Below are 20,307 nucleotides of genomic sequence, written 5' to 3' on the forward strand. Positions count from 1 at the left end.
AAGAAAGGCAAAAATCTCCTTACATCCAAGGCAAAGGACAAGGTGAGTACAAATTAATAATAATTAACAAAAAAAATATATACCCTCTCCCAATTTAATACAAAGCACACACACACATTTATATTACATATGTAAACTCCAAATATCCATGAATATTAAAAACATGTTCTTACAAAGCATCTTTTTTTTTCCTAAAAAAATAAGGCAATGCACGTGTCATCAAACTCCCAGCACACAATCCAACACAGCAATGACTGTCCAAATCAATGTTCCAAAAGGATATTTCAGCAAGAACAAGTCAGTCAATGAGATGTTTTTTCAAATTATTGCTTTTCCTGCAATGTTCCAAAAGAACCATCACCAGAATTTAAATAATCCAGCAAGGAAAGATCATTTATCAAAGAACATTTACAAAGTCTACAAATCTGAAGCATTATACATCAATAGAAAACGCCCTACTATAGTCGAGCCTTCCTGCAACTCTTACCGGAAAGCTAGAATTAAAATAAAATAACATCAAAGTTACTGTCCCTTCCAAAACCTACATAATGATAAACATCTCCCCATGCTAAATTCCCAACTAATCTACCCTACCCTAACCTTTCTAACAAACTAACAAAAAGGAGAGCCCATGAAAGCCATGGACTTAAACTAATCCTGCCGAAATTCCCAGTGCATAGCAATCTCACTCCCAAAGAGGCAGCCCCCCCCCCCCCATTGGTATGCTCCTTTAGAATCCCACCCCCAGAGAATAGACTCTCAGATTACAATCGCAGGATGGGGAGGGGAGGGCTGGAGCTTCCACTGGGACAGATGAGATCTCAATAATGGAAGGAGTCTGATCAAACATCTCACCACTCTGGATCGCTCAAAGTTGGATTATATATGGTTCTCTACTCACTCTTTGTCCTTGGAAATGGGCTCTCAAAAATAGCTAGGGATGTTTGTTTCCAGTTTTCATTTTATTTTTCCTGGAAATGTCAATATTTTAACAACAAAAAATCTGTGGAAAAATGACTTTTCCATTGTTTGTTATTACAAAGACATTTTTCCACTGACTTTTTTTGTTATACCACTGAAATTCCCAGAGAAAATAAAATAAAAATTAAAAACAAAGGTCCATAAAAATAGCCCACTATAGATTATATCAAGGGGGGCAAGTGAAATTTCCATCAGGCCCAGGATTGCCAGAACAGGCAAGTCTTTGAATTTCAGCAAAGGGGAATTAAGGATCTAAGTACGTATACCCACTCAATTACCTACTCTTCCCACCCGTTGCAGATTCAAGACCTGAAAAAAGTTGTGGACCTGAATGGGAAGATCAACCAGCCTGCCCCGCACTGAGTCCCAGTCTCCACTAATGCCATGCTGAGATACCTGCTTGACCAAGCACAACCTTAAGTCTTATTCTAGGGTGCTTGGAGTCTAATTTAGGGAAAGGAAGAGGAGTCTGGGGGTCTGGTCCCAGAAAGATCACAAGTCCACAAGAAGCCAGATGTTTAAGACCCAGCGGCTAATGCAGAGCTTCAGGAAAGAAGTCCCAGAGTCCTCTTGGGCCAATGTCACAGATCTAGCAGAATACCAGTATCTGCTGCTGTCTCTCTTCTTTAACCACAACAGATTAGAACAAAATAAAAATAGATTTTCTTGTGTCAGATATCAAATAGGAAAATCATTGTTTTCATTCTGATCTGTTAGATTAAAGAAGCGAAACTGAAAGTTTCAACAGGCACAGTGACAGTGACAGACTGATATTTTGATAGATACTTACAATACTAGCAATATATACTGGCAATTAGAAAAATGAGTAGCAGTGGAAGCAAAACTGAAAGTATTGAGGTCAATATTCAGTAAGCCGGCGAGGGGTAAAAATTACCTGCACAGCTTCTTCCAGATATTCAGTGGGTCTTACATGCACAAGTCTTCTGTTGAATATACTAAGATAAAGTTCTGTGCATAACTTTGACAAGGTAAAGTTAGGATTGCTATTTTTATCACCATATTTGTGGGCATATCTTTAGCCCCCCCACCCCGGAATGACTCCATTAATTCCCTTTTTGTCTGAATAAATTTTGTGTACACAAAAAGTTGTTCACATAAAATGTATGCATTCAACGGTAGATGGGGGAAATATTAAAAGCTTTTTTTTGTGCGCAAGGACCAAAAACAATCCAAACTAGATCCAGAGTATTCATAGCTGATCCAATCATCATAATATATGAGCTGGTTGGTTGTACCTGGATAGTGGTACCAGAGGCTATATTCCAAATAACGATTGTGAGTGGTACACTTCCAAAATCGCCCTCCCCCCTTGAAATGACATAGTTTGTCATTTTAGGGTTTCCTGAGCAAGGTGGTGGTTGTGGGTGAAGGGGGGAGGGCGATTATTTTCAAGGCTCTTAACATTGCAATACGTAAATCCCAGTGTAAAGTCTTTGCATACTGCAGTGATGATAAGAGCACAGAGGAGCATTAAAGTCATTAAAGAGTGAAACACACTGGATGCTTCTGTGGTTTCCAACAATACTTTTACTGATAAGTTATAAGACAATGGATAAGAGCCTTTACAGCTGTTCAATTCACTTTTAGATGGTACAATTGCTTTTGCATAAATCTGTGACTCCTCAAAGTTTAATTTAATGTTTAGATGGTAAAGCTAATTAATTTAATTGATATTTCTCCCATCTTATTAGCTTAGGGCAAGTTGATACTTCCCTCCCAATGTTTGCAAAATATTAAAGATGAAATGCATTTTACACAGTCATTTATTTCCTACCTCTTCCATTTAGTTTTTTCCTCTGAACTCATTAGTTTCCTCACAGAATCTGAATGGCACCAATCATTCTCCTCCTCTCCCCTTCAGTATTAGGATGATACTTCAGTGACTTTTCTTCTTCAAATCTCCAGCAGATTATCGTGGCCCTGTTGGGGGTCCATTCCAACTTCTTTCCTCCCCTCATCTCCTCCTTCTCCTCTGGATGGCTGAAAGTCATCCTTCTCCTTGGATCTTGATGATCTCAAGTTCTTCTTTCATGAAGGGAACCTCTCCCATTTGATGTTAGAGCAGCAAAGAAATTAACTTAATTGAGTCCATAGTTAATGGATCCTCAAAACTTAAGTATCCAAATGTAAATATATAAAATGAATTGGGAAGGTGAAAAGAAACTCCCATCTAACTAAAATGCTCCATGGAGGCATCAACTCAACCCACAGCAAACTTAAAGAACAGTCTAGGTATGCTGCCTCTGGAAATGAAAATAAGTAATCCACACCCTAAGATGGTGGTCTGGCTTTACATACCTGAGGAACTTACCAAATACTCTCTTCCACATGGGGAAAACAAACATCCACACTATTGCTGTATCTCCACCCCATGTTAATGGTACACTCTAGTCTAAGTTCTAATAGGGAGCTGACAGGATGCCTACACTTGCATACCTAACTATACTATTGTAAAAATCAGCATCATATTTATCACTATCCAAAAGAACAACAATCTCAGTCTGACATAAGCAGAAATCATGTCCTCTCTCCCTAGGGAAAACAGGAATACATGAGCAGCAGAAGGAATGGCAGTTGCACTAGTAAACATGAGCAGCAGCAGGAATGACAGTTGCACTAGTGATCATTTAAGAACTCTTGGAAAAAAAATGTGACCAATAGTTTACTACCCAGCCCTTCTATGGGAAGGAAAGGAAAGAAAGAGATTGTCTAGCACATTTGTAGCCAAGATACTACAATTATCTGCACAAGAGAGGGTACATTTTATCCCTCAATCTTTCATTCTACAGAGAAATCTGGGGACAGCCACCAAACTCATCATAAAACTGACAGCTATAGCCCAGAGATGTAACTTTTATCAGGGTCTGCTGAGACTAAACAGAAAGGCTATGCTAGTACCACAGCTGCTGCAGATCCCTAAAGGCTATATTTAGGGATAGGGATGGAAGAAATTGAAGTGACAACAAGTTAGACTTATTTACTTCTAGAACTCTCACCCTCAAGCACTGCGAAGGGTGCAACTTTGCTCCCTCATTAGCGAATTTGTTTATGACAGAATTTGAAACCAAATGGGTATGTGCTTCTAGCTTTTCTTCATCCATTAAGTTATGGAAGCATTTCATTGTTGACATTTTCCTAATCTAGAAGAATCCAGTGGAGAAACTACATGAATTCACTGACTGGTTGAATGGACAGAATCCAAGCATTAAGTTTACTGTTCAATATGAAGACTTCAGATGGTTTTCTAACAACTTTGTAGAAGCCCACACAACAAAATGCATGCCTACGTTTCTTAAATTTCCATCCATATTATCTGAAAATAATTTGCATTTTTCCTAGTTTTTATGTTGTCAATGAATCTGCACACAGTTAGGTGAATTTAAAATGCAAGCACAAATTTTAGCAGATCATTTTAGTCAATGTTGCTATCCTGAGAAAGTTATCAGGAATTCATACAAGTATGCTTGATATATATTGAGTTTTAGTATAAAGAAAAATTCTTCAGAAGAAAGTATTGAAATTTAAAATTTAATAAAAATAAAAAATACAATAATATAAAAAATATAAAATTACAAGACAATAAATAAAAATTGGTATTGGTGTTTTATATGTTTTGATTACTTCTGGAATTGTAATAATGCTTACATTATGAAGCTAATTTTCATAGCTGTATCACTAGGTAAATGGTTTGCCTGAAAATTGCCTTCCTCTACCTGGCAAAAAGTATGTATGCATTTCCATAGAATATATATAGGAAAATGTGGGAGGGAGGTTCTGGAAGCCAAATTTAGGTTCTTAGATAGAAAGCTCAAATCCAGAGCCTCCAGGATAGCATTCTCTGAAATGCTCCCTGTTCCACGCGCAGGTCCAAGAGACAGGCAGAGCTCCAGAGTCTCAATGCGTGGATGAGACAATGGTGCAAAGAAGCAGAATTCAGTTTTGTTAGGAACTGGGGAACCTTTTGGGGAAGGGGGAGTTGTTCCAAAAGGGATGGGCTCCACCTTAACCAGGGTGGAACCAGACTGCTGGCGCTAACCTTTTAAAATGAGACAGAGCAGGTTTTAAACTAGAACAAAGGGGAAAGCCGACAGTTGCTCAGCAGCATATAGTTTGGAGGGAGGTATCTTCAAAGGATACTAATGAAGCATTAAAGTTAGGGCATTTCAACAGAGAGGTTCCAATAATAAGAAACGTAGTCCAAGTGCCTAAAATTAAAAACTCACCTGAGCTAAAAGATTCTAATTTATTGCTGTCAACTGAAAACCAGAATAGAAACACAAAAAACTCACTTTGAAATGTTTGTATGCTAATGCCAGAGGTCTAAGAAGTAAAATGGGAGAATTAGAGCATATAGCTATGAATGATGACATAGACTTAACTGGCATCTCAGAGACATGTTGGAAAGAGGACAACCAATGGGACAGTGCTATACCGTGGTACAAATTATATTGCAATGGCAGAGAGGAGCATCTTGGTGGCAGGGTGGCACTTTATGTCCAGGATGGCATAGAGTCCAACAGGATAAAGATCCTGCTGTTGCATCCGTCGGTCTCAGACGGCTTCAATCTCTGTGCCTCACCTTTCTTCCTTCTCTCTCCTCAAGCCTTGGGAAGATGGCTGCTGCCACGTCTTCATGCCGCTCTCTCCGGTGTCCCCAGAACGGCAACGGCGATGGTGTTCGCCATGTTTCTCCTGAGGGCCTCCTAGGGTGTGCGCACGCCACCCACGTCTTTATCCACATTATGGCGGGAACCTCGGGGGCGTCCCCTCCGAGTGACATCATGCCATCCGGATATTTAGCCTGCCCTTCGTTTGCTAACAAACTGAGTTAGCAAGGATCGTGAATGGATTGGAATGCCTCCGGTCTAAGCTGCTCTGTCGCTTCCTTGCTGCCGCTGGAAGCTCTCTCTGCCCTTCGGGTCTTTCATCTCTATCCTGGGTACCCGCTCCTCGGGGGCCCTTATGCTTTCTTTCAGGTGCCTATCTGGGACACCGGGTACTCACTCCTCGAGGAGCTCAGCACTGGGAGTCTGCATCCCGGACTTCCTCTACTACCTTGCGCTGCCTACCATCTATTCAAGTGTGGGACTGGTCTCCTCTGCTTAGGACCCCTGGACTGCTGCTACTGGATTACCTCACTACTGTCACCCCCTGGCCAGTATCTCCAAGCTGTATAATAAATACAAATTCTCTGTGTCTGTGTGTATAGAGTCTAGCCTAGTACTGCGGTTCCTCATGGGGCTCCTCCCTGTGGGAGTGGCCATCGCCACAGTACCCAAGAATCCACTCCAACACCTCAAAACCATAACACCTGCATGAAACTAAATGCACAATCAAATCTTTATGGGTAGAAATCCCTTGTGTGTTAGGGAAGAGTATAGTGATAGGAATATACTATCGTCCACCTGGCCAGAATGGTGAGATGGACAGAGAAATGATAAGAGAAATTAGGGAAGCTAACCAGTAATAATGGGAGATTTCAATTATTTTTATTTATTTATTTTATCATTTTTATATACCATTGTTAAGTTAATAATCATCACGACGGTTTACAAATAAGGCACACAAAAATAACATTAAATATCTAAAAAATTATTAAAAGTTAAAAAATGCAAATCAATTAAAATTCAGTTACAGAAATAGTCTCAAATATCAAAATTTTAAATGTATGTGAAACAACTAAAAACTGAGTCCCTTTCCCAACTTTATACTGCATTTAAAAATTCAAACTATTTTAAGATGGATATACAAACTAAGGTAAAATATATAAAATATATAAAACAGCTATCATACAATGCAATATTTACTGAGTAAGTGAAACATCAGGGCATGCTAGAGAGATAAAGGTCCTAGATGGAATCAAATGACAGATTTATGGAGCAATTGGTTCAGGACTGACAAGAGAGAGAGGAATTTTAGATCTAAATTGCCTAATTTGGTGAGAGAGGTAACGGTGTGGGGCCGCTTGGCAACAGTGATCATAATATGATCAAATTTGAATTAATGATTGGAAGGGGAACAGTAAGTAAATCCATGGCTCTAGCACTAAACTTTCAAAAGGGAAACTTTGATAAATTGAGAAAAATTGTTAGAAAAAAAATGAAAGGTGCAGTTTCAAAGGTAAAAAGTGTGCAAGAGGCAAGGCCATTGTTGAAAAATTCCATCCTAGAAGCACAGTCCAGATGTATTCCACACATTTAGAAAGATGTAAGGAAGGCAAAATGATTACTGGCATGGTTAAAAGGTGAGGTAAAAGAGGTTATTTTAGCCAAAAGATCTTCATTCAAAAATTGGAAGAAGGATTATCAGAAAAAAATAGGATAAAGCATAAGCATTGGCAAGTTAAATGAAAGACATTGATAAGACAGGCTAAGAAATTGAAAAGAAAAGAAATTGGTCATAAAAGCAAAAACTCACAATAAAAAATTTTAAAATATATCCAAAGCAAAAAGCATGTGAGGGAGTCAGTTGGAACGATGGATGATCGAGGAGTTAAAGGGGCACTTAGAGATAAGGGAATCATGGAAAGATTAAACAATTTCCTTGTTTTAGTGTTTACTGAAGAGGATGTTGGAGAGATATCCGTTCCAGAGAAGGTTTTCATGGGGTGATGATTCAGATCAACTGAACCAAATCACGGTGAACCTGGAAGATGTGGTAGGCCTGATTGACAAAATGAAGAGTAATAAATCACCTGGACTGGATTGCATATACCCCAGGGTTCTGAAAAAACTAAAAAATGAAATTTCAGACCTAATTTAATTAATTTGTAACCTATCGTTAAAATCACCTGATGTACCTGAAGACTGGAAGATGGCCAATATAACCCTTTTAAAAGGGATCCTGGGGTGATCTGGGAAGCTATAGACTGGTGAGCCTGACTTCACAGCCGGGAAAAATCATGGAAACTGTTTTAAAGAATAAAATTACAAAACATTTAGATAGACATTGTTTGATGGGACACAGCCACCATGGATTTACCCAAGGGAAGTCTTGCCTCACAAATCTATTACTTTTTTTGAAGAGGTGAATAAACATGTCGACAAATGTGAACTAGTAGATGTGGTGTATTTGGATTTTCAGAAGGCATTCAACAAATTCCCACATGAGAGGCTTCTAAGAAAACTAAAAAGTCATGGGATAGGAGGCAACATCCTTTTGTGGATTGCAAGCTGGTTAAAAGACAATAAACAGAGAATAGAATTGAATGGTCAGTTTTCACAGTGGAAAAAGGAAAACAGTGGAGTGCCTCAGGGATCTGTACTTGGACCGGTGCTTTTTAATATATTTATAAATGATCTGGAAAGGGTTACGAGTGAGGTGATCAAATTTGCAGATGACACAAAATTATTCAGAGTAGTTAAATCTCAAGCGGATTGTGATGAATTGCAGGAGGACCTTGTGAGACTGGAAGATTGGGCTTCCAAATGGCAGATGAAATTTAATGTGGACAAGTACAAAGTGATGCATATAGGGAAAAATAACCCTTGCTGTAGTTATACAATGTTAGGTTCTATCTTAGGAGCTCCCAGCCAAGAAAGAGATCTAAGCGTCATAGTGGATAATACATTGAAATCATCAGCTCAGTGTGCTATGGCAATCAAAAAATCAAACAGAATGTTAGGAATTATTAGAAAGGGAATGGCAAATAAAATGGAGGATGTCATAATGCCTCTGTATCGCTCCTTGTTGAGACCGCACCTTGAATACTATGTGCAATTCTGGTCACTGCATCTCAAAAACGATATAGCTGCACTGAAGAAAGTGCAGAGAAGGGCGACCAAAATGATAAAGGGCATGGAATGGCTGCCCTATGAGGAAAGGCTAAAGAAGTTAGGACTGTTCAGTTTGGAGGAGAGACAACTGAGGGAGGGGATATGATAGAAGTCTTCAAAATCATGAAAGGACTTGAACAAGTTCATGTAAATCAGTTAATTACTCTCTCAGATAATAGAAGGACCAGGGGGCACTCCATGAAGTTAGTAAGTAGCTCATTTAAAACAAATTGAAGAAATTGTTTTTCACTCAGCACATAGTTAAGCTCTGGAATTCATTGCCAGAGGATGTGGTTACCGCAGTTAATGTAACTGGGTTTAATAAAGGTTTGGATAAGTCTCTAGAGGATAAATCCATAAACTGCTATTATGGTAATTAATAAGCAGTAGAAGCTTGTGATTTATCTAATGTTTGTGTACTTGCCAGGTGCTTGTGACTTTCATTAGCCACTTTTGGAAACAGGATACTGCACTTGATGGACCCTTGGTCTGACCCAGTATGGCATATCTTATGTTCTTATATACATTCGGCCAGAATCTGTGGAGATATTCCAAGTGGCATTTTTAGACTGGCAGATGGCAGGGTGTGAAAATTACATCTGAACATGAGGAGGTTCATATTCAGCTGCTGTGCGGCTTTGCTCGTTAGCTGAATAAACTTATCCGGCTAACTAGTGCTGCATATTCAGTGGTGCAGCAGCATTGCGGAATAAACCTGGCTATCTTAAAAGTTAGCTGGATTTGTTTATCCTGCTAACTTCAGGACAGCCCTGAGGCTCAATCAGAGTTAGCCGGATGACATAAATGGCTTAACTGTGAATATCAGAGTTAGTCAAATAATGTATCTGGCTAACTTAGCTCCTCCCTGTTATACCCATTCCCCGCCCTTGACTTGTCCTGCTAAATTCTCACCCAGATAAGTGACTTATCTAGCTAAGTGGCAACCACTGATCCTAGCTGGACATTCAGTGGCGCCACTTGACCAGCTAAGTAGTATATTTTGACAAGTACCCCTGCTATTTTGGCCCTTTTGGCTGCTTGCACAAAAGAGCAGCTACAAAAGTGGCAATTTTTAATGTGTGTACTTTACACTGATTTTAAAAGAGAAACTACCAGCATTATTGCTCTTTAAAAACTTGCATAAAGTCCATGTGCTACGGGCACCTGACTACTTTACAAATACATGGGATATTTGAAAAATATCCCCCACATGATTGCTATAAAAACAGCCAACTACACTGTCTTCATCTTTCACTTTCGAACGGGATGCTTACCTAGATTCTTCCAGCAGCGATGTAAGCTTGTAGATGAGGTCAGGGAAAGCAAGTGGTGGGGAATATGGGATACAAAAGCGACCGAAGGCAACAATGCTTTCTTTTTTTATCCCATATTCTATGGGGAAAGCAATAAGTTACTTGTGAAAAATATGGGATACAAGAGAGAATGAAGGCACCAATCCTCAAAAGTATTCCAGAATATTCAGAGCATTGATGCCTTCAGTCTCTCTTGTATCCCATATTCTCCACCACTTATTGCTTTCCCTACATCTCTTGTGGTAGTTTACCTCACTTCTTGATTTTAATAATGGAAAAACAATAGCACTGTAGAGGTAATTGTGATGATGACAGCATTACTGGTAACAATGATGCTCATACTATTACTCATGTCATTGTACTCTTGTAGATGAGGAAATGGTATCTTTCTATTTCCTAGTCCATGTCTGCATGATTTTTATTGTGCCCTGATTTAAAGCCCATGATAATCAAGCACGCTATCAAACAACATTAAATAAAGATATTTTGTCCTATAATCGAGATTTATATTTAATACTGGTATTCTGCCAGTTCTTCTGCTTTAATACCACTTCTGGAACCAGTAATCTTTACGTCTGAATTAAGAAAATATCTATCACAGACACTAGAAAAAATTCTCAATACATTATGCCCATTATGAGAAGGAAATAAATTGTGGTGACCCCTATGTAAAGAACCTTCTGGTCTCCACTAGATGGCACTAGATCAAGCCTTGGATTAGATAAGTAGGGGAGGGGTATACAGCATCTCCCCTGAGGCTTGCTGGAGTGGTGAGCTCCTGTGTGCATAAGGGAGGGAGGAGTAGAGAGTATTGAGTGGCATTTTGATTTGGAGTTCAAGAAGGAAGGAGTTGGTTTTTATTGCAGACTTGTTTTGAGCCTCAGAGCTTGAGACTTTTGGAAAGGAGTGAGGTTCCATGTGTCAGTGCAATCTCTGCCTGAAGAGTGTTCCTTGAGGTGTGGGACTCAGAAAACTGTTTTGAAGTTACTTTGGGAAGATTACGTGTCTCTTTTTTGTGAATCCCTGGTTCTGGCTGGAGGAGGGACAGACCCTGCCTGAGGAGGCCAGAGAAGAAAAGAACTACTAGGTGTCTCTCTCTCTCCTTGAGGAGAAACAGTGGTGACTTGCCACAAGAGAGAATGAGAGAGAGTTTCCTGTGGAGTTAATGCAATTTTTGATTAATGGTATTTTTCCCTGAGTTGAGAAGGAAGTTTGAAGCCACCCTTCTATACCCAGAGGATGGAGGAAAAACATTCCATCTGAGCAGCTTGGATAGGAGTGTGGGAGAGAGAGAGAAAACTGGACATATAGACCCCCATTGTAGTCTTCACCCCGGGACACAGGAAAAGAACAGCCCTTTGGACCGTAGGTATTGTTGGGGAAGGAACCCACCACATGTAGGATACTCTCCAATCTGCAGGGTAAGCCACTCTCAGGACCCAGTGCAGAAAGACACTTATACAGAGGGAAAAAGAGAACTGTGAAACTGGACCAGCCAGGAGACTGATGAAAATTGATTCTTTTTGAACAAATCAAAATAAACTTTTAATTTGGAACACTCCATCAGCATGTCCAGCCTGTTCCTTTTAGTGTTCCTACACCATAGAACTACTGGCAACACACAGGGAATGGATTCCACATACATGCCTTGGGCCTTGAAGAATAGCCTTCCCCCCATTAGAAAAAAAAAAATCTCACAGGCAAAAGGACTGGTAATTGTACAATCGGGACTTAGACCCAGAATGGCATATGACCCCTGCAAAGTTCGGCAAACACCCTGAACTGGGGTTACAGAGAGCCATGAATCTCACCTTCTTTTCAGAAACAGAAATCCAAGGGAGTGATAAGCAATGAGAAGTGAGAGGCTAATGTTCACAGACCAAGAGAGAGATCTTGGGATGGTAATGTCTGATGATCTCCAAGTAGTGAAACACTGAGAAAGCAGTGGCCAGAGCCAGAAAGATGTAGGGGGCATAGGGACAGCTATAACCATACACAGGTCATTGGTGAGACCTAAAATACTATTTTATTTAGTCCAAAAGGCTTAGGGGTCAATTTTAAGAACCGCGTATGCACGTCCATGTGCACATAGTTCCTGGCGCATGCACATAGACGCACCAATTTTATAACATGCGTGCACCAGCGCGCGCATCTTATAAATTCTAATGGCCGTGCACACATGCGTGCCGGATTTTAAAATCCACGCGCATATGTGCAGGCGGCCCGCGATTCGCATGTGCGGAGGGGGAGAATTTTAGCAAACTACATGTGATGCAATCAGGCCTCCCCCAATTCCCTCCCTCCCAGTCCACTCCAATTAAGGAGCGGACTAGGAGGGCACTTTCTGATCCCTAACCCTATCCTTCCTACCTTTTCCCCCTCTCCTCCTTGACCCCTAACCTAACCCTACCTATCCCTGATTTTCTTATTTTAATACTACTGCTCCCCAGGAGCAGAAGTAATCTCCGCATGCTGGCAGCTTCCCTGGGACAGCGGCTAATGGTGCTGTCCCAGCCCACCCCTCGCCCCACCCCTTCCTGTCCAGACCACACACCACGGCCTGGCATTTTTGCAGGGCCTGGCACTTCGCATAACAGGGGTTACATGCATGACCGAGCCTGTTCTAAAATGTGCACAGCACGCGCAAGGCCCGGCTACACGTGTAACCCCCATTTTTTACGTGCATGGCTGTTTTAAAATCGGACCTTTAATTGTTTATTTGTCATTACTTGCTAAGAGGGTGGGGGAGTCAACACTCAAAATACAGTCAAGAAAAATATACCCCAAGTCTATCACAATCCAGGAACTTTAATTTCAATTTCAATCATAGCCATAGAACTAAATCACAAAAATATAAATGAATCACAAATTACTGTCTCAAGGTTTGCAGATACCAGATTACACATTTTAAATCTCTACATCATACACACTTTTTGTAAGTAAAAAAAAAAAAACGATATCCAAAATGAAGTTTCTTGAAATCCTGATTAAAAAAAAATCTATAGTTCTAACTTTCTGTTCATTATTATTCTTACCTTGTCGGTATCTTCAAATCCAGAAGTATCTGGTTTATTTCGGATCACAAATGGTGTTGATAGCCTCAAGAGGAATTGTTCAAAATTGCAACTGATTTTTGGAGAAACTATTTCAAAACAGTCCTGGAATTTCAATGTCTTGTAAAGTTCACATTTTATTTGCTTCCTAAGTCCTTCCCCAAGTTGAAGGACGCTCATATTTGGATCAAACATCAGATGAAAAGGAAACGCTCTACAGAAGGTGCTGATACTTATTCTTAGGTCTGAAGAAGAATGGGACGGTTTTAGTGGAAGTGCTTTAGTGATATTTGCATTGTCGCATTCTTTGATAAGAAATGTAAGACAATTGCAATTACTTGGGTTTGACCCGTTTGAACACAATTTCTCATTTACATTTATAATTTGCTCCACTTCAACTTTCAGTCGGTAGATCTTCTTTCCTGCCGCTTTTATCATTCCAAGCATAGCAAATCCTACAATATGATGTGGGTGAAAGTAATGGAGCATGAGAGTACCATCAGGGAGCTCTTTGCATAAGAAAGAAGGGGATTCCAGAGTGATCTGTCTTCCAAATGAAGTTCTAATGTGTTCCAATAAAGCATCAAAGCCATTAAAGAAGTCATGCAATGTGCTGCCTACAGCTCGAAGGACTCTCTCATTCTCTTCAAAGCAGATGTTGAAGAATTCTTCACCAAATCTTTCTTGCAAATCTTCAAACTTCAACCCTGCAGGTAAGTTGAAAAATTATTATATGATGTCAATGCTGTAAAAGACACTAGTATATATATATATTTTTAGGGTACATAAATTTGTGCCTGCATAACATATTAGAAAATGTCAAAACAGTTCATTCAGAATGGCCTTTTTGAACAATTCTGTGCTTTAAGACCCTATACAAAGGAAATTTTCAAAGACATTTACCTAGGTTAATTGCCCTAGCTGAAAACTGCTACCCTCTATCCGACTACATATGTTAAAGAGATGTATTCAGGGAGGGGAAGTTAGGTTGGGGGAGGAATAGAATGCACATATATTTGATTTTCAAAAGCACGTGCACTATTTTATTCCTCCTTCCCACCTGCTCAACTAGAAGGTGCAAAGTGCACAGGTGCTTTTAGTGAACATACTTGGGTAGTTTCTCTTTCAAAATTTGCCACAAAGTACAAATAGTAAAAGTACCTGAGTACTTAGTTTGCCCCTGGGAGGACAATTATCGAAGGCACTTACCCTGATAATTAAGGCATTACCTGGATAAATTCCTGGGGCTGAAAACTGCCCTCCTTTCAGCAATTGATTACAGGACAAGTTTTACAAGGCAGCCACATTAGGACTAGGAAAATAAAAACAGGCATTCCCAGGAGCATTTCCCATGGGCAGCTGGAAGAGTGGGACGCTAAAGTATATGCATGACTTTGATTTTGAAATCCTCATGTGTACTTTCCCATGCAGACGCAGCCCACATTTAAAGCAGACTGCAAAGTCCACAATTACTTTTGTACCTGAATACCTTGCAGAAGCAAATTTTCAAAGCAAAAATTATCCATGTACTTTCCTTTTGAAAATGAATACAAAAATACCATGGATAATATGCCTGCTCTTTAGAAAATTGGTCCCTGCATAACTAGTACTCATTGCATAAATTGGGTGTGTAGTGAATCTGACAAATGTATGCCACTGCAAACATGTTTTTTAATGTACTAAATGTACCTCTCAATGGAAAATATGATACTGTTTTACTTTGTTTCATAGGGGCCAATGTAATAAATTGTGTAAACTTTGGCTGCTAACGTAGATAATTTTAAAAGGAGTTACATGTGTAAATATAACATACTATTATAGTAATTTAAAAAGCCATTTATATGCATAAAGTGCACTTATACATGAATATCCTATGGACAATTCAATGGCATATATTGTAGCAATTTTCAAAACCCATTTACATAGGTAGCATGCATTTACATATGAGATGCATCATCTTGGCCAGTCGCAGGATGTCCCATGCCTGTCCACACACACCCCCAGGATGCCAGCAACTGCTCCACGTGGCCAGGATGCCAACACTTGCAGGCCGACCTCACCATTGTGGCCTGCTTTAGGAATGTGCACTTCTGACTACATTTATGCACCCCAAGGCAGGAAAACTCAGCAGCGCCATAAGATTGTCAGAGCCGGCTAGGGATTTAAACCCCCAGCTGCTCTTCTGATTTGTACCTCAGCAACAGGACCTCCTGCTCCTGCAGTATGTGTTGCTAACTTGCTGTCTCATGTTTGACTTGCCTTGCTTGTCTTTCTCCTTGTCTAGCTGTGCTGTTTCTGTTGGCGTAGGCCTAGAGGATTCGCCTGCAGGCTGTGCCAACCATGTCACAACCCAAAGGCTCACAACCATGATGTGTAAAACCCAATTTCGAGCATGTAAATGCTTTTTAAAATCAGGCTCACAGTTAATGATATGCAGGTTCACAGTTAAAGATATGCAAATGAGGTACATGTAAATGTAGGTATTAATGTGTGTGTGTTAAAGTACATATAAGAACATAGGAATTTGCCATACTGAGTCAGACCAAGGTTCCATCAAGCCTAGTATCCTATTTCCAACAGTGGCCAATCCAAGTCACAAGTATCTGGTAAAATCCCAAACAGTAAATAGATCCTATGCTGCTATCGCACAGTAACAGTGGCTATTCTTTAAGTCTATTTGGTTAATAACAGTTTATGGACTTCTCCACCAGGAACTTGTCCAAACCTTTTTTAAACCCATTATGCTGACTGCCTAATCCACATCTTATCCAATCCAGAGCTCAATTCTGCATTGAGTGAAAAAGGATTTTCTCAGATTTACTTTGAGGGTGCTTCTTACTAACTGCATATATTGATGCCCGCATCAATTCAAAAAGTTGGCTATACATCCCCAAGGTACAGTTAAGGGTTTTGCACTAGCAGGTCTATGTTAAATTTTTCAAGTTTTAACGCACATTATTTTTTTCTGTGCTAATAAGCAATTACCTGTTTAGCATATATTTGCATCTCATTGGCTTACATTTTCCGTTAACATGTGTTAGCTTGTGTTAAATATTAACATAGTTGTTAACATGTAGTAAATTCTGGCATTAGGTAACAGCAGTATTTACTGCACGTTGACACTTGCATTACCATTAACACAGTTTAATACATTGGCCATATAGTTTCTTGAGTTGAAAAAAGACCAACGTCATCAATTTCAATCTTTTTTACATTTTTTAACCTCTGTTTCTAATTTGTAATCTAAATAAATAAAATAAACATTATACATCTTTTGAAAAATCTGCAGAAGAGTGGAAAACAAGTTCTACCAAGAGCTAAAGGAGCCTACTTTCCAAAATGCATGCATCTGTGATCTGCATATATGCACACCTGTCAGAGTCATCATGTCCATTCATGACATATTTTGAAAATTTGGGACACACGCACACATAGTGATCTCATAAGCTTTCTTTCCCATTTGAAAAGAGGTTTAAAAATCCTCTTTTGTCCTAAAGGGCATGTGCACTGAAAGTTATACATGAAATAGCATGCAATGCACTGAGGGCCTGATTTTCAAAAGCATTTACATGCTTAAAACTGGGTTTTACACATGTAAATGCACTTTACCCTTGTAAGTTAATTTTTGAAAATTGTTTCAATATCCGCCCGATTTTAAAAGGGCCACACGCGTAAAAAACGGGAGTTATTTTTCGTGGCTGGGCCCTGTGCACACTGCGCGCATTTTAGAATGGGCCCATTACGTGACGAAGTGCCGGGCCCTGCAAAAGGGGTGGGTGTGGGCCAGGACAGTGCCATTAGCCACTGTCCCAGGGAAGCGCGCTGGCAGCTGGCCAGCACACGGAGGTTAGGTTAGGGGTCAGGAAGGAGAGAGGAAAAGTTGGACGCATAGGGTTAGGGATAGGAAAGTTCCCTCCCAGTCCGCTTCTTAATTGGAGCAGACTGGGAGGAAACTGTGGGAGGCCCGATTACGTCACCGTGCGCATGTCATAAAATCGGCATGTCCATGTGTGAGGCCAGGAACAGTACGCAATAGACTGGCGCGCGAGGGTCTTAAAATCGACCCCTATATGCATTGAATTGTCCACCTGCCTTAGACCAGGTGTTAAATGTTATCATGCCCGCAGAGCTGGCACGCTAACACTTTACACGAGCGGGAGGGCCCTGCCTTTGGAGCTTCCCCTAAAACATAAGGTCCCCCCAACTTCCACCATCAAGTCCAGACGCTCCTCCCCCCCCCCCCCCAAGTGCCAGATCAAGATGCCGATATGCCACAATTACCTCTCATGCTCCTCCTCCCAAAAACTGTATAAAGGAGTCTGTTTCTTCCAATCCATCTCCACCCCCTCCCCAACACCGAGGGACTGGCATGCCGGTTTCTCCAACATATGTTCAAGAGGAAAAGAAGCAAATGACATCAGATAGAGCAATTTTGAATCTCTGCGTCAGAAGGGTTGGAGGGCTGCAAGCTCTCTCCTAGCCCTCTCTTCTGTAGGGTAGGAGGGTGGGCAATGGAGGCAACTCTGAAATTTGTGTTGTAGAATGAGGAAGATCTGGGGTGCGCTAGTCCCTTGGTTTTGGTGTCAGGAGGGGGAGGGGAAAACAGGGCATACCAGCCCCTTTGTACTTGTATTGGGGGAAGGGATGTGAGTTAATGGGACCACGCCGGTACCTTTGTGCTTCACTCAGTTAGAGGGGGGGTGGGAATCTGTCATCACGGTGGAGGAATGAAATCCTCCATGAGGGAAACCAAGATGCATCCACCTAGAGGAAGAGTATTAGCCCCTCTATATTATAAAGATTCTCAATCCCGGCCAAATGTTCTCAGCTCATGGCTCAGACCTTACATTTGATCTTAAGCTAGAAAAGGCTAAGATGCTACCTATGGGGTAGATTTTCAAACCGCGCGAATTGGCGTACTTTTGCTGGCGCATCAGGCGCAAGCAAAGGTACGTGGGATTTTAGTAGATACGCGCGTAGCCATGCGTATCCGCTAAAATCCTGGATCGGCGCGCGCAAGGCTATCGATTCTGTATAGCCGGTGCGCGCCGAGCCGCGCAGCCTACCCCCGTTCCCTCCGAGGCCGCTCCGAAATCGGAGCGGCCTCGGGGGGAACTTTCCTTTGCCCTCCCCTCAACTTCCCCTACCTAACCCACCTGCCCGGCCCTGTCTAAACCCCCCCTTACCTTTGTCGGGGGATTTACTCCTCCCGGAGTAGCCTCCCAGAGGGAGGCGTAAATCCCCGCGCGCCAGCGGGCCGGGACGCTACCTGGGGGCGGGTACGGAGGGCGTGGCCACGCCTCCGGACCGCCCCGGGCCGTAACCATGCCCCCGGGCCCGCCCCCAAAACAGCCGCGCCGACCGGGCCCGCCCCCGACACGCCCCCCTCGCCAAACCCCGGGACTTACGCGAGTCCCGGGGTCTGCGCGCGCCGGTAGGCCTATGTAAAATAGGCGCACCGGCGAGCAGGGCTCTGAAAATCCGCCCCTATATGTATGAGACCACACAGGTTCCTTCTTTAGATATAATTATATGTAAGAAAGCCTTCCTTCTGACGACAGTGACATCTCTTTTCCATTAGCCTCAGAGGATGATCTGTTTGGTGCTCCAGAGGTAATAGGATTGCATCTTAACATCCTTAGGGGCGGATTTTCAGAGTCCTGCTCGCCTAAATCCGCCTAAATCCGGGCGGATTTAGGCGAGCAGGGCCCTGTGTGCCGGTGCGCCTATGTTCAATAGGCCTACCGGCGCGCGCAGACCCCGGGACTCGCGTAAGTCCCGGGGTTTGGCGAGGGGGGCGTGTCGGGGGCGGGCCCGGTTGGCGCGGCGTTTTGGGGGCGTGTCGGCAGCGTTTTGGGGGCGGGCCCGGGGGGCATGGTTACGGCCCGGGGCGGTCTGGGGGTGTGGCCGCGCCCTCCGTACCCGCCCCCAGGTCGTGTCCCGGCACGCTAGCGGCCCGCTGGCACGCGGGGATTTACGTCTCCCTCCGGGAGGCGTAAATCCCCCGACAAAGGTAAGGAGGGGGTTTAGACAGGGCCGGGCGGGTGGGTTAGGTAGGGGAAGGGAGGGGAAGGTGAGAGGAGGGCAAAAGAAAGTTCCCTCCGAGGCCGCTCCGATTTCGGAGCGGCCTCGGAGGGAACGGGGGTAGGCTGCGCGGCTCAGCGCGCGCCGGCTATACAGAATCGATAGCCTTGCGCACGCCGATCCAGGATTTTAGCAGATACGTGCGGCTACGCGCGTATCTACTAAAATCCCGCGTACTTTTGCTTGCGCCTGATGCGCCAGCAAAAGTACGCCAATTTGCGCGGTTTGAAAATCTACCCCTTACAGAACAAGAATGTGCAAATCCATTGCATGAGGGACTCAAAACTAATCTAGTTTTCAGAACAACCCAAATATACAAATTATCCAGTTTCTTGGATCACATGCCTGCAAATTTATATTTATTGTGGATGCCCTGGAAAACAGACTTGTTGTAGCCCTTGGAGAATAATATGTTCACCCCTGCTATTGGGTCAATTTATAGTTTTGAAAAGTATAATTAAATATAGCTTTTTTTAAGGATTCATTTAATCAATAGATTTGAAATTCATATGATACTCATGTCAAATTCATGAGGCAAAATGAAGACAACATGGCAGATTTTAAATGAGGAGTACACTGTAGGTTTTATCCTGTGCCTTACTGTGACGGACAGAAAATGTATCATTCAGAAGTGTGATCTTCTAGTTGCCACATAGGTTTTAGAGAAAACAAGGAATCTTTGTAGGTACCACAACCTACAAAGATTCTCATGTTGTTCATAAGAAAAATCACCAAATATTTTTATTGTATGGTGTCTTAAAAAAAACCAAAACTGGCAAAAAAAAAAAAAAAAAATTAGCATATCACATTCTATTTTCAAAAGCATTTTAACTGTTCTGCACATGAGGAAAAATTATTTTGAGCACAAACTCAAGCATGATTTACAATACGTATTAAATGCTTAGCATGCTAAAACACCCCATCCACCATTTCTTTCATTTCTAGGCCCTGAATATTTATTTCCTGAGAAAACAAATCACGAATAGTCTGTAGTCATCACCTTCATAGATATCTGAACAGGTTTGAAGATACATTAAAAAAAATATTCCCACTGGGTCGCAATATGTCTACAAAGCTTTT

The 20,307-nt window shown here is 41.7% G+C and overlaps 1 protein-coding gene across 3 annotated transcripts in view; it reads right to left on the reverse strand.

Moving 5' to 3' along the window:
- Positions 1-20,307, reverse strand: part of GUCY1A2 (guanylate cyclase 1 soluble subunit alpha 2) — a 549,703-nt gene that overhangs the window by 439,367 nt on the left and 90,029 nt on the right. For all 3 annotated transcript variants that reach the window (XM_029602441.1, XM_029602443.1, XM_029602442.1), the window contains exon 4: positions 13,126-13,850. In XM_029602441.1, the coding sequence (XP_029458301.1) occupies positions 13,126-13,850 (725 nt within the window). The remainder of the gene's footprint in view (positions 1-13,125; positions 13,851-20,307) is intronic.

Source organism: Rhinatrema bivittatum, chromosome 5 (genome assembly GCF_901001135.1).
Source record: "Rhinatrema bivittatum chromosome 5, aRhiBiv1.1, whole genome shotgun sequence".
NCBI lineage: Eukaryota > Metazoa > Chordata > Amphibia > Gymnophiona > Rhinatrematidae > Rhinatrema > Rhinatrema bivittatum.